General features: G+C 39.8%; 1 protein-coding gene across 3 annotated transcripts in view; it reads right to left on the bottom strand.

The window, feature by feature from the left end:
- The window catches only part of Pnpt1 (polyribonucleotide nucleotidyltransferase 1), a 124,886-nt gene that overhangs the window by 62,524 nt on the left and 46,547 nt on the right, over nucleotides 1-15,815 (bottom strand). For all 3 annotated transcript variants that reach the window (XM_045147396.1, XM_045147395.1, XM_004668964.2), the window contains exons 15-18: nucleotides 6,332-6,368; nucleotides 5,654-5,720; nucleotides 5,483-5,572; nucleotides 4,111-4,164 (exon numbers count right to left, since the gene is read on the bottom strand). In XM_045147396.1, coding sequence (XP_045003331.1) covers nucleotides 4,111-4,164; nucleotides 5,483-5,572; nucleotides 5,654-5,720; nucleotides 6,332-6,368 — 248 coding nt within the window. The remainder of the gene's footprint in view (nucleotides 1-4,110; nucleotides 4,165-5,482; nucleotides 5,573-5,653; nucleotides 5,721-6,331; nucleotides 6,369-15,815) is intronic.

Raw genomic sequence — 15,815 nt, forward strand, 5'->3', positions numbered from 1 at the left:
ACCTGATATTTGTGAGAAAAGACAGCCTCTTCAGCAAATGGTGTTGGGAAAACTGGACATGTATCTGTAGAAGGATGAAAATAGATTCCTCTCTCTCTCCATGCACAAGAATTAAGTCCAAATGGATTAATGACCTGAACATCAGACCTGAAACTCTGAAACTGCCAGAGGAAAAAGTAGGGGAAACCCTTCAACATATTGGTCTTGGCAAAGACTTCCTGAATACAACCCCAATTTCTCAGGTAATAAAACCACAGATTAACCACTGGGACCTCATGAAATTACAAAGACTTTGCACTGCAAAGGACACAGTGAAAAAAGCAAAGAGGCAACCTACAGATTGGGAAAAAATCTTTGCCAGCTATATATCTGATAGAGGATTAATATCTAGGATATACAAAGAACTCAAAAAGTTAAACAATAAGAAATGAAACAAGCTAATCAAAAAATGGGCTATGGAGCTAAATACAGAGTTCTCAAAGGAAGAAATACAAATGGCATATAAGCATCTAAAAAATGTTCTACATCACTAGTCATCAGGGAAATGCAGATTAAAACTACATTGAGATTTTATCTCACTCCTGTCAGATTGGCTACCATCATGAAAACAAATGATCATAAATGTTGGCAGGGATGTGGAAAAAGAGGAACCATTCTACACTGTTGGTGGGAATGCAATGTGGTTCAACCATTGTGGAAATCAGTGTGGAGGTTCCTAAAACAGCTAAAGATTGATCTATCATTTGACCCAGCTACAGCACTCCTAGGCATATATCCTAAGGACTCACCTCATTTCCTTAGAAGTACATGCTCAACCATGTTTATTGCTGCTCAATTTATAACAGCTGGGAAATAGAACCAGCCTAGATGTCCCTCAACTGATGAGTGGATAATGAAGATGTGGCACATTTATACAACGGAGTTCTACTCAGTGGTAAAGAAAAATGAAGTTATGAGATTTGCAGAAAAATGGATGGATCTGGAAAGGATTATACTAAGTGAGGTAACCCAGGCCCAGAAAGCCAAGCTACAGATGATTGGGGTTCTGCGTGAGAAGGAAAATACTTACTAGCAGAGGCCAGTAAGTTAAAAAGGAGAGAGAGATATAAAGGGAAGAGAAAGGAAGGGAGAAGGGTACTTAATAGGTTGGTATTGTATATATGTAAGTACAATGACTGAGATCAGGAGGTAATATGATGGAGAATGGAATTTCAAAGGGGAAAGTGGAGGTGGGTAGGAAGGAGGGTATTACCATGGGATATTTTTATAATCATGGAAAATGTCAATAAAAAATGAGAAAAAAAATACTGAAGGACTATCCTGTTCTTCAAAATCTGCTTTATTCCACCCTGGGTTAACACATTGGCACCCTACCTGGTATTGTGGAGTATAAGGAATGCAGAAAAGAGAGGGTCATTGAGTTTGCAACACAGTCTTATGTTTTGGAAATGGCCATGGGCAGTGTAAAGCAGCTTTGCTGGATGTCTGCATGGAGCCCCAGTGAAGCCATGAGGATGCATTGGGGACCCAGTGAGATGCCAGAACCACTAGATGGCTGCTAAGGAAAGCAGCCAGCCCCACATGAAATTTTCCAGGACTGTGAGTAGCATAGCTGGGCTGGGTCATGAATTGGAACTCCAGAGATTTGTTGCTGGTTAGAGTTATGGGACTTGAAGACTTTCACTGACTAGAGTTGTTGGACTTGGAATTACCAAGTTTGATGTTGGCCCTATTTAAGTCTTATATTGGTTGAATATTTCTTTGTTTTTCCCAGTGCCACTTAAAAAAAAAATTTTTATTTATTTATTTATTTGAGAGACAGAAGGGTGGGGACAGAGAGAGAGAGAGGGAGAGAGACAGAATGGGTACACCAGGGCCCCAGCCACTGCAAACGAATTCCAGATGCGAACTCCAGATGCATGCACCGCCTTGTGTATCTGGGAATCAAGTCAGGGTCCTTTGGCTTTGCAGGCAAACACCTGAACTGTTAAGCCATCTCTCCAGCCCCCCAGTGCCTTTTTTTTGGGAGTACGAGTGTTTATTCTGTGCCATTATGGTTTTTTTTTGGGGGGGATTTTCTTTCTTTCTTTTTTTTTTTTGGTATTATGGCTCCGTTAAAAGTCCTTTGATTATATGGATTTTTTGTTGTTGTTTGTTTGTTTGTTTTTTCAGGTAGGGTCTCACTGTAGTCCAGGCTGACCTGGAATTCACTGTGGAGTCTCAGGGTGGCCTCGAATTCACGATGATCTTCCTACCTCTGCCTCTTGAGTACTGGGATTAAATATGTGTGCCACTATGCCTGGCTTGGTTTATTGACTTTAATTATGGAAGTTGTCAACAACAACAACAAAAAAATAAAAGTTAGCAGGGTTTGGTGATGAATGCTTTTAATCCCAGGACTCAGGAGGCATTAATAGGAGGGTCACTGTGAGTCTGAGGCCATCCTGAGGTTCCACAGTGAATTCCAGGTCAGCCTAGGCTAGAGTGAGACCCTACCTTAAAACCCAAAAATAAAACAAAACAAAAGTCAAAAAAATAATCAGTTTTCCAAAATTATTCTCTTTGTGTAGTGCATACACGTGACAGGGGCACCTCTAGTGTGCATATGAATGCAGATGGGCATGTGTGTGGCATACACGTGACAGTCAGGGGCACCTCAGTGTCAGTCCTCACCTCCCACCTTGTTTGAGGCAGGCTCTCCTGTCCACTGCTGCAAATGGTAGGCTGGCTGGTGCCTGAACTTCTAGGATTCTCCTGTGTCTGCTTCCCATCTCACTTTAGGATGGTCACTACTATGTCTCGCTTTACATGGGTGCTTTGCAGAGCATCTGAATTTTGGTCATCAAGCTTCCCAGCGAGCAGTTTAACCACTGAGATAGTCTTACTTTAAGTCCCTTAATTAGCTACTATTATTTTACCTTTCAACCATAACCTTGAAATAAACTTTTCCTAATTAAAATGTCAAGTATCCCTGTGAGCTGTGTAAATCTCCCCTTGGAGTTTCCGCCCTGCAAGGCAGCTCTGAGAGATCTCTTGTTTGTGATTCTGTCAATTAACTTGCATAGTAGGTGAAATATTTGTGAGTCAATTACCCTCACCCTACCTCATTATTCTCTCCTGTGTAATCTATATGTACTGTATGTACCTATATGTACTATCAATGTATTGTGTTTTTATTCAATTATGTTTGTTTTATACTTTAAGCTTAAAAAAAAAAAAAAGGTTGCACTGCATCCTGACATGTAGGCCTGATTTAGTGCAGGGGTGGCACTCCTACCCAAAATGTGAGACAGTCATTCTTACCAACTCCTCCCTTCCCTTCCTTTTCTTTCTCTCTACAACAGTGTTTTGCTACTATGTAGCCCAGACTAGCCTTGAATCCTCCAGCCTTCAATCCCAATCACTGGGATTACAGGCATATGCCTAGCATTCCCATTCGTTTTTTGTTTGTTCGTTTTTTGTGTTTTTTTTTTTTTTTTTCCTTTTTTAGGTAGGGCTTCACTCTAGCTCAGGCTCTCCTGGAATTCACTATATAGTCTCAGGGTGGCCTCGAACTCATGGAGATCCTCCTACCTCTGCCTCCCGAGTGCTGGGATTAAAGGCGTGTGCCACTATGCCCAGCTCCCATTCCTTTTTGTCAGTATCCTTTCTATTGTTTATTAATCAAAACTTCTTTGTTGATTGGAATCAATTCTGGAACTTTCCAGTTCTGGAAGGTGAGAAAGTTTACTAGGTCACCAAAGGCAAGTATATAATTTTCCTGCATCGCAACTTTTTAGTGTTCCCTAGCTAAAAATAAGAACTTTAGCCACTGTTTTTCTTTTTTAAACATTTATTTATTTGTAGGGGCACGCGCATGTGTGTGTTGGTTCACCAAGGTCTCTTGTGGCTACAAACAAACATTAGAGTGCCACTTTTGTATCTGCCAGCCAATATATTTCTGATGTCCTACTTTGTAATTACTTTGCCTCTGATCTTCATTGGTAATCTTCAATTTGATTTTAAGTCTTATTGAACCCAATTTCAGATAAATTTTATATTTTGCATGCAAATATTTATAATCAAATGCAAATGTGAGATATCAACAGTACTGAAGCATAATTCCTTTACCTGCATCCATTAGTGCCAAACTACCACCACATGCAGATGCCATAGAAGATGATCCTAGCAAAAGAAAAAGACTTGCTTTGTAATATACCGATCTCTTAAAAAACTATTATTCTTAGGCTGGGCGTGGTGGCGCACGCCTTTAATCCCAGCACTTGGGAGGCAGAGGTAGGAGAATTGCCATGAGTTCAAGGCCACCCTGAGATGACAGAGTTAATTCCAGGTCAGCCTGGACCAGAGTGAGACCCTACCTCGAAAAACCAAAAAAAAAAAAACACAAAAAACTATTATTCTTTTTCTTTTTTTTCTTTGAGGTAGGGCTTCACTGTAGCCCAGGCTGACCTAGAATTCACTATGTCATCTCAGGGTGGTCTTGTCTCCTAAATGCTGGGATTAGAGGTGTGCGCCACCACACCAGGCCACAAGGAAATGGTTATTCTTGGTTATTTCCATGTAAGCATTAAGTTATAACATATTCAGTAGCTCTTCCTTCCTTGTTTCTCAAAGCACTTTTGTGAAACTCTTCTCCAACAGAGTAACACAAATGTAGAGGATGCCCATTATTAGAGTTCTGCTGGAGATTCTGACTCTTGGATACCTCCCAGGAAGGATGGCAACACTTTTGTAGCCTTGATGAGAAGGTAAAGATACAGGGCCCAATTCTCAGCCACACTCAATGGAAAACAGAAACAAAGTCTTGTTGAAATCTGAGCTTACTTTGATGCTTTTTCTTTAATCCATGACCATCCTATGTCTGTTGTACCTTGAAGAACCCTGTGCCCTTTCTGCCTTTAATGACTGTATTTAGTCTTGACCCATGGCCCAATTTTTAAATTCAAATCTCACTGGTAGCCCAGTTTCCCCTTTGTGCCCACTTGTTCATCTGATATGTGGTAGTTACCTATCTTCTGTCTAATGGATCACTCTATCTTGACTGCTACTTTCTCCACTCCGAACTTGCTTTGTGGTTTATTTGTAAAAAAATAATTAAGTAGGGCTGGCGAGATGGCTTAGCAGTTAAGGCACTTGCCTGTAGAGCCAAAGGACCTTGGTTCAATTCCCCAGGACCCACGTAAGCACATAGTGGTGCACGCATCTGGAGTTCATTTGCAGTGGCTGAAAGCTCTGGTGTGCCCATTTTCTCCCCCCTCTCTCTTCCCTCCCTCTCTCAAATAAGTAAATAAAAATAAAATATAAAAACAAATATATAAGTAATCAGAACTAGATGTATTAGAACAGATACTAACATATTCCTAATGTAGGAGGCTTGGGACCCTGTAGTAATAAACACAGTGCAGTATCACTTCAGAAAAGATGAGAACATAATAGGGAATCTGGTCTTTTCTACTAGGAAAGAAATATTTTAATCCCATACCATTTGATTCTAGGACTTCAGATGTAACTCTTATGGTGAAAGGAAAATCTTTGGGAATAACAGGATATAAAGCTTTTTCAGCAAGAGCACCTAAATCAGAAAGAAAATAATAAGCAAAAGTGTACGAAAGTCTCTGTAAAAAACACCATATAAATTTGGAGTTGTACTCACCATGCCCAAGTTCTCTTCTATTTACACCAGTGACTTTGCCAATTTCATTAGTTGCATAAGGAGGAAACTTCAAAACAACAAAACCACACACACATATATGTATGTGTAACTAACATGAAAAGATGCCTAAGACATATTACCAAATATTTTGTTACTTCAAGTAACAAAATTAAAAAATACGATATGGTATTTAGTTATAAGATCTATCACAAAAGTATACAATGATGTCATATAAAATAACAATCCCACAGATCCTTTACTGTTAATCAACCAAGTAAACATATGAACACTGAAATGAGCACAGAGAGGTAACTTTCCAATTGAGTTATCTGAGAAGCTTTACTTTTGTTTGTCATACATCTTATTCAGGTATAGCTCCCTTGCATAAAAGTCTACAACACTTTCTTTAACTTTTATGTGACTTAGAACAGGAAGTTATTAATTGGAAATCTATAACTTATCTTTAAATGTCTTTTGTATACAATAAAATAATAGTCTCGTCTCAGGCTCAAGAAAAAAAAAATAGTCTCCCCAATCAACTTTAACATATATGTGATAAATGTTAATGGGAGAACCTATTTGGTGGGCATATGGGGATTCACTATGAATTTTATTTAATTTTATGGTATACTAAAAACCGTGCAGAATAAAATAGTAGGGAAAAAAAATTCACCTTACCTCATAGTGCAGCATAAAATTTTTATCTTTTATCCCACTGCAAACAAAAAGCATAATTAAAAAAATTTTAAAGGATAAATAAATTTCAATAAACAACTAAAACAGGATTAAAAGCAGAATTAAAAACATTAAAAAATTGAGTTTTTTTTTAAGTTGGCACACAAAAATTTGGATATCATTCATTGTAACATTTAAAAAAATAAAAACAGTTGAGTTTTTCTGAGGTTTGGTCTGACATAAAAAAATTAGAGACAGACTCTTGCTATGTTGTCTGGGTGATCTTAAACTTCTTGGCTTTAAGTATCCTTGTGCCTGAGGGATGATAATTTTTTTCTGGGGCTTATGGCTAAATTCTATACTGGTTGAAAAATACTTTTTCCTTCAGATACAAGCCTGTATACTTCTTTTTTTTTTATTTTTTAATTTTGTTTATTTGCAAGGAGAGAGAGAGAGATAAAGAGAGAAAGAGAAAGATAGACAGAGAATGAATATGGGCATTCTAGGGCCTCTAGCCACTGCAAACAAACTCCAGATGCATGTGCCACTTTGTGCATCTGGCTTTACATAGGTGCTGAGGAATTGAACCTGGGTGTCTGAATTGCCATTTCTCCAGCCCCAGCTTGCTTGTTTTTATGAGGCAAGGTTTCATGCACCTGAAGCTGGCTAAGGATGAGTTAAACTTCTGAATCTCAGGATCACAAGTATGCACTGTCATACCTGCTTCATATAGTGTTGGGGACCAAGTCCAGGGCTTCATAAATGCTAGGCAAGCACTCTACCAAATGAGTTGCATTCCTAGCCCCAAACACAAGTTCTTAAATATACAGACTTGAAGAGTTTGGACAGCAGACATATATTTTTAAGCATTAATAACCACTGAAGAAATCCTAAATGTTATAACCACAACAGATAAATTTCAGAGTAATCATCTTCTTCCTAGTCAATGCATGAAATGAAGATCAGCAACTTAAATGACACAGCTGAGAGCAATCAGAAGATCCAACTGGCAAAGATCTTTCTGGGTTTGAAAGAATTGTTGTAAAAGTGCCTAGTAAACCAGGAGATAATAAGGATGAGAAGATACACAATCTAGATAGTGCCCATTTGGGGCAGAATTTCAAAAGGCACCTGTCTGTGCAAAGAATTCAGAAAAAGCCCTGTCATGGAGAAGTTGTACAGCCACAATGCAGCTCTGTTCAAAGCAATCTAAAACAGTCAAATTGCTTCAGGATATGACAGAAATCATGGATATGGGGGCTAGAGAGGAAGACTTCAAGACCACTGATTGAGTACCTGCACTTTACAAGAGGAGGAAAGCAAAGGTCGCCATGAGTAAGTGTGTGTGTTCCTTCACATAAGCATAACAGACTGAAGGCTAGAATTTATGGATGTACTCTAGCCACGCGCTCAGTGCTTTTAGAGAAAATTGTGCTATAGATTGAGTCCAGGGCCAGGCTAGGTTAGTTCTTTACCATTGAGGCCATCAAGCCCCAGTACTATTTCTTATTAAGCTCTGGCCTCGAAGAAAAAAAGGAGCCAAAGTGACAAAGGACAAAGTGAGCAACTTTTGGTTCAGACAGGAATACAACATATTAAGACAATTCCACATTATTAAGATGGACACTCCAGCTTTATACTTACATTTATGGTGAATTTATTTATTTATATGCGAGGAAAAAAGAGAGGGGCACACACAGAGAGAGAGAGAGGGAGAGAGAGGGAGAGAGAGGGAGAGAGCGTGAGCGAGTGCGTAAGTGAGTGAGCGAGCAAGCAAATGCCTCCTACTGCTGCAAATGAACTCCAGATGAATGAGCTAGTTTGTGCGTCTGGCTTTATTAAGTGGGTACTGGAGAATCAAACCTGGACTGTAGGCAAGTGCCTTAACTACTGAGCCATCTCTCTAGCTCCTGGATTTTTTTTTTTAAACAAGATTTCACGTATCTCAGGCTGCCCTCAAATTTGTAATGTAGCCAAGGTGGACCTTGAATTTCTGATCCTCCTGCCTCTACTTCCCTAGTGCTGGGATTAGAGGATTCATGCAGTGCTGGGGATTGAACCTTGAGGCTTTGTACATGCTTGTCAAATATTCTACTAACTGAGCTATATCCATGCCCTGAACTGTTCATTTTTATCAGACACATGAAAAACAACTATGGAGCTATTCTGGAAACACTGGGAATTACTACTACTAGACAGAGGAGGTAAGCAGAGTCCTGGAGTCTTCTGAGACCATTAACAAAAGAAGGGAAGCAGCCCTATTAGACTGAGGAAAGGCTGTACGTCTTACTTGTGGTGGTGCTGGACACTGAACACTCTTTAAGAACAAGAAAAGAGCCAAGTAATTCTGAACACAAAATTACAAAGTGGGTTGAGATTATGTAGCTTTTCTTTTTTTGGGTTTTTCAAGGTAGGGTTTCATTCTAGCCCAGGCTGACCTGGAATTCACTATGGAGTGTCACAGTGGCCTTGAACTCACCATGAATCTCTCCTACCTTTGCCTCCTGAGTGCTGGGATTAAAGGCGTGCGCCACCACACCTGGCTATATAGCTTTTTATTAACAGCCTCCAGATTATTTATAGCACCTGGGCCTTCATTTATAATACAAAGCCTATAAAACACACTCTTCTGAAAAGTGAAGGAGGACAGGTTATACTTAGACACAGCAAAGCAGGAAAGACCAAAATCAACCAGAATGGAGGATAATGGCCAGAATCCCACTGAGGCACTAGAGCCCCGCCACTCCGCGCATCCACCAGGCACTGCCCACCGATCCACACACCTAGCAGCAGCAGCAGAGACCAAACAAGGGGATTTTTCAAACTCTCAGCCTCCTTGAAAAGTCAAGAAATCTGAAGGAAAGGAAGCTGGGATCAACTAAGGAGCTACTGAAAGGGACACAGGCAGGACTGCATGAGCAACTCCAGGTTTTCTGCACTCTCCCATTCCCCAACTATGAGAACCTCTGGCAGCAGCGCATCCAGCCCAGCTGATCAGAATTCCAGCTCCACAGTACAACATGGAGGGATCAAGGTGGGCGACTGAAGGACTCAGGAAGCTACAATAAGCCTCAGAATCATCAATAGGCCTAAGTTTCTGCTTCCCTGCAGGTCAGTTTCCTGATAAGAAGGAATAGACTGTCTGCACCATGTGTTCCTGTGGGCATAAAGTTTGCTTAAAATAAGTTTGTTTAAAGTTCCTCAAATACAGATAGCCAATTACAATAAAGGTTACCTAATCTGCTTAGAATTCCCCTACCTTCCTGCCCACCAGCTTTGCCCACCAGTATCCTAAGCCTATCAGAAAAATACAAGTGCAGTTACTGCTTAAATCAGCCAATCATGTAACCATTCCCCTACTTCTCCCTACTTCTTTGTTCAAATCCCTATAAAAAACCTTTCCCCGCTGCTGCTCAGGGCTTTTGTACAGATCCACTGCGTTGGTGAAGTCAAGAGTCCGAGCTTAAGCCCTAAATAAAGCTCGTTGCTGTTGCATACGTGTCTGACTCTCGGTGGTCTTTTGGGACTCCGTGATCTGGTCATAACACACTCAGCATTGGTGAGATTGGAAACCACTCCAAAAGGTAAGGAGGTTGACTGGCAAAACAACAACAACAATAAAAACCAAAAACCAGGTACACCAGCACTCAGGAGGCAGAGGTAGGAGGATTGCTGTGAGTTCGAGGCCACCCTGAGACTACAGAGTGAATTCCAGGTCAGCCTGGGATACAGTGAGACTCTACCTCGGAAAACAAAAAACAAAAAACAAACAAACAAACAAAAAAAACCCCCCAAAAAACCAGGTACATATGCCTACAGTGGAAGTGCTAATCTCTCTTTCCATGTCAGGGCAGATTATGGGTTACATATTCTTGGTTGCCTTTACCATTTTCAAATAACCTGTATTTGGGGGTTGAATTGTTGCCTTTGATGCTTTCAGACTCATAGGGCCTTTGTCTTTTGCTTCTGTCATTATTGGGAGTAGGGTCTGATTTAGATCCAGGTTGACCTGGAAACCCAATTCAGAACAGAATTCTCTATTTCGCAGGTGACAGTATTAAGGGTGTACAGCAACACATATCTGTAGGAACGTTGGCTTTATACAACTATCTATTTGTTTTAATCCCCACAACTGCATACTCTGCTGGTTTTTATTGAATGTATAGATTGCTCAGTTGAAGTCTACAATTTGCCAGTAAATTGTTCTACCCAGTCTATTAGAATACTTGCTTAGCAAGCAAACTCGACACCTAGTATTATTTTTGCAGTTGGATTGGGGTACAACAGCTGCATTTGGCACCTTAAACTCATATCCTGAAAGTATATAAAGTGGATTGCCACATCTAAGAACACTGCAGATAAGTAGAAAACAGAAGCATCAAATCAATTCAGGATGCAAGAGTCACTACATTATAATAAAAGAAACACAAAGAATCAAGATAATACAATCCCACCAAAAATTATAAATCCATCAGAAATGATCAACAATGAGAATGTTTTAGATGATATGCCTGACAAAGATTAAAAAAAAAAATGACTCTATCTACACTCCAAGAAATCAAAGAAGAAAACAAAGGAACTAAAAAGAAAACAAGCCAGGTGTGGTGGCGCACGCCTTTAATCCCAGCACTCGGGAGGCAGAGGTAGGAGGATCGCCATGAGTTTGAAGCCACCCTGAGACTCCATAGTGAATTCCAGGTCAGCCTGGGCTAGAGTGAGACCCTACCTTGAAAAAAAAAAAAAGAAAAGAAAATCCTGAAAGAGAACACAGGCAACCAGCTTACTGAAATAAGGTCATTACAAGACATGAAAGAAATAGGAATACTGACTAAAAACCAGGCTGAAATTCTAGCTCTGAAGAACACAGTCAATCAAATAAAATACTCTGTGGAAAGTCTCTCCAGTAGAATGGATGAAGGAGAGAACAGAATATCTAAGCTAGAAGACCAGGTGGCACACCTAATGTAGTCCAACAAAGAAAAAGACAAGTAAGGTATGATGGGAATCTTAAGATATCTGGGACAGTATGAAAAGATCAAACATAAGAATTCAGGGTATAACAGAAGGAGAAGAATTTCAATCCAGAGGCTTAGTGGGTGTTTTCAACAAAATCACAGAAGAAAAATTTCACCAAATAGGGAAAGAAATGCCAGTGTAGATACAAGAAGCTTTTAGAATGTCAAACAAACAAAACCTGGAAAGAAATCTCTCCTCACTATGTTATAATTAAACTACTAAACATGAAACCAAAGAAAATAAATTGAAAGTAGTTAGAAAAAGCAAGTCACCTTCAAAGGCAAGCCCATCAGAAAAAATGCAGATTACTCAACACAAACTTTAAAAGCCAGAAGAGCTTGGAAGGAAAGTTCTGAAAGATATCAGCAAAACTATGTACCCAACTTGATGGAGAAATAAGGACATTCCACAACAAAAGCAGGCTAAAGGAATTTATGACAACTAAACCACCTCTATAGAAAATACTTGAAGGAATTCTTCATACTGAAGAGAAAGCAAAACACACATAGGAGGAAATAGGAAAAGGCAAACCATACTCAAGTAACAGTTAAAACAAGTGAGTAAAGGGAAAACAGGAAGCACTAAGAAATGAGAAGAATGGGAAGAATAAACACATACCTTTCAATAATAACTCTTAATATCAATGGCCTCAATGCCCCAACCAAAAGACACAGGCCTGCAGAATGGATCAAAAGGCAGGATCCTGCCATTTGTTACCTCTAGGAAACTCATCTCTCAATAAAAGATAGACACTGTCCTAGGGAAAGGATGGAAAACAGTATTCCAAGCAAATGGGCCTAGGAAACAAGCAGGAATTGCTATCCTAAAAATCTGTCAGGATAGACTTCAAATCAATGTTATTGAGGAAAGAAAAAAGTTGTTTTATTTTTTAAAATATTAATTTTTTCATTTTTATTTATTTGAGAATGACAGACAGAGAGAGAAAGAGCCAGATAGATAGAGAATGGGCACGCCAGGGCCTCCAGCCACTGCAAACTCCAGATGCGTGTGCCCCCTTGTGCATCTGGCTAATGTGGGTCCTGGGGCCTTGAACCGGGGTCCTTAGGCTTCACAGGCAAGCGCTTAACCGCTAAGCCATCTCTCCAGCCCTGAAAAAGGTCATTTTATACCCACTAAAGGAATACTCCAACAGGAGGACATTATAATCCTAAATGTATATGCATGTAAAATGGGGGCTCCCAATTTCATCAAACACTATTAGACTTATGGTCACAGATAACACCAAATACAATTGTCATGGGTGACCTCAATACCCCACTTTTATCAACTGACAGGTCATCCCATCAAAAATAAAGAGAGACATCTGGATTAAGTGATGACATGGAACAAATGGACCTAACAGATATCTACAAAACATTCCATCCAAAGGCTGCAGAATATAAATTTTTCTCAGCAACACATGGAACAGTCTTTAAAATAGACCATATACATTAGGACACAAAGCAAATCTCAACAAACACATGAAAACTGAAATAATTCCTTGTACTCTATCTGACCACAATGGGATTAAACTACAAATCAGCAACAAGAAAAGGCTACAGAGCATACAGAAATTCATGTACACTAAACAGTACACTATTGAAGAAATCAAAAAGGAAATCAATAAATTCATAGAATCAAATGATGATAAGAATACAACATATTAAAACCTTTTGGACATAATGAATGCAGTCCTAAGAGAGAAATTTATAGCTTTAAGTGCCTATATTAAGAAATTAGAGTTCACAAATAAGCAATTTAATGCTTCACCTTAAGGCCTTGGAAAAAGATGAACAAGGCAAACCAAAAATCAGTAGATGGGAAGAAATAATAAAGATTAGGGTAGAAATTAATGATATAGAAACCAAAAAATGATCCAAAGAATCAATGAAACAAAGAGTTGTTTCTTTGAAAGGATAAACGAGATTGATAAAACCTTAGCATCTGACCAGAAAAAAGAGGAGACAAAAATCAGTAAAATTAGAGATGAAAAAGGCACCATTATAACAGACACCAAAGAAATTTAGAAAAGGACATCCTTTAAGAATATATATGCCTCTAAGTTTGAAAATCTGAAAGAAATGGATGATTTCCTTGATTCCTTACTCTATCAAAATTAAATCAAGATCAGATAAATCATTTAAATAGACCTATAACAAGTACAGGGATCCAAGCAGTTATAAAGAGTCTCCCAACTAAAAAAAGCCCAGGCCCAGATGGATTCACTGGTGAATTTTACCAGACCTTCATGGAAGAACTAACACCACTGCTTCTCAAACTTTTCCATAAAATAGAAAAGGAAGGATTCTACTACCAAACTCCCTCTATGAAGACAGCATCACGCTCATACCAAAACAAGACAAATACAGAATAAAAAAAGAAAATTACAGACCAATTTCCCTCATGAACATACATGTAAAAAATTTGAACAAAATGCTGGCAAACAGAATACAAAAATATATCAGAAAGATTATTCACCCTGACCAAGTTGGCTTTATCCCAGGGATTCAGGGATGGTTCAATATACGCAAATCAATAAATTTTCAGTGCCAGGAATGGGATACCTCCTGTGAGTTGTTGGCCAAGGAGGTCTCTATTGCCTCCAAACTATTACAGGCTATTTATTGCCTAGTCCCCTGATTTCCCACCAGAAACAGATGGTAAGACCCTATTGCTGAAGACTCCACATGCCTGGGAGGCAAGGTCACTGAGAAATCAATCTGGTGCTGAGCAGAAAGCCTTTTCCCTGTAGACCAGCCAACTGAAAGTTGGAAAAAGCTGCACTTCATGCAGCCCTATGGGAGACAGAAGTCATCAGCAGTGAAAATAGTGGACACTGGAATCCTCAGATTTTGCCAGATAGGCCACATGACCAGATGTGTGTAATAGTGGCATGTCTGTTCTGGGAGAAACCAACAACTCTCTAATTGGACCAGAGGTCGGCTCTATGGGAGGGAGTATATGCTTAGTACAGAAAACCTAATCAAAAGCCTATGGCAGGGGAAGTCATGAGCCTTAGGGGTATAAAGCCTGCTCTTGTCTGGCTAAATACATATATTATTCTCACCAAACTGCTCTGAAAGCAGTACACTTTATGTTCATATTCATATATTAATGCTACTCTCACTTCTGATTAGAGAAGCTTTTCTGACCGGTGGGATGATCCAAAAGGGAACATAGTGCTGAGAAGAAGGGATGGAGGAGTGTCAGCAATATCTTCTATCATACCTTCCAAGGCTCAGGGTTCATTACAGAAGAGGTGGCAAAAAGAATGTAAGAGCCAAAGGAAGGGTACCACTCCTTACAGTGCAACTGTCCAGACAGAAATTGGCCTTGATATCCATGACCTCACAGTGTGTAGCAATACCTATGTAAGACTCATATAGTAGGAGAATAAGATGACGGCATCTAATTAAAAGAGAATCTAATGGAGAGAGGGCGGGATATGATGGAGAGCAGAGGTGTGGATAGGAATATGGGGGAGGGATGGGAAATATTATGTTTTATTAAGTATAGAAGTTGTCAATAAAAAAAAAAAAAGCATTAAAAAACATTAGAAAAACAGTAGCCTGGCTACTCATGATAGCCTTTAATGCACTTGGAAGGCCGAGGTAGGAGGATCACCGTGAGTTTAAGGACAGCTACTAAGTGAGTTCCAGGTCAGCCTTGGCTAGAGAGAGACCCTGCCTAAGGAAAAAAAAAGCAACAATGGGTGTGGTGGTTTGGTTCAGGTGTCCCTATAACCTTAGGTGTTCTTAATGCTAGGTTCCCAGCTGATGGAGATTTGAGAATTAACGTCTCTTGGAGGGAGTGTATTGTTGGAGGCGGCTTATGGGTGTTATAGCCAGTTTCCCCCTGCCAGTGTTTGGCGCATCCTGTTGTTCCCGTTCTCCACCTTATGTGGGCCAGGGGTTGATGTCCACCCTCTGCTCATGCCATTATTTTCCCTGTCATCACGGAGCTTTTCCCTTGAGCCTATAAGCCAAAATAAACCTCTTTTTTTCCCCCACAAGCCACTCTTGGTTGGTTGATTTCTACCAGCAATGCAAACCTGACTGCAACAGGAAAGTGGTACTGAGAGTGGGGTTGCTGCTATACACCTGACTGTGTGGCTTTGGCCTTTTGGAGCTGATTTTCAAGAGGAATGTGGAAGGATTTGAAACCTTGGCCTAAGAGACACCTTGCAGTGCTGTAAGTACAATTTGATGGACTATTCTGGTCAGAGTTGAAAGACCTGAATGAGTAAGAATTAAGAAATGTGAGTTTTGGCTTATGAGGGTAAGAAAGAGCTTTGCCTGGATTGGGCTAGCTGTTTGTGTAAGAAGCTTGCTGGTATTCCTGTGTCCTGAGAAGTTGTGCAGGGTTGCTTGCATAGAAATGAACTGGTGTGAGTAGAGGGATATAACACAGAAAAAAATGAAATCTTTAGGCCTAAACTATTGCCCATTCACCTGCAAATTGTTTCAGAGAT

This window comes from Jaculus jaculus, chromosome 4, assembly GCF_020740685.1.
Source record: "Jaculus jaculus isolate mJacJac1 chromosome 4, mJacJac1.mat.Y.cur, whole genome shotgun sequence".
NCBI lineage: Eukaryota > Metazoa > Chordata > Mammalia > Rodentia > Dipodidae > Jaculus > Jaculus jaculus.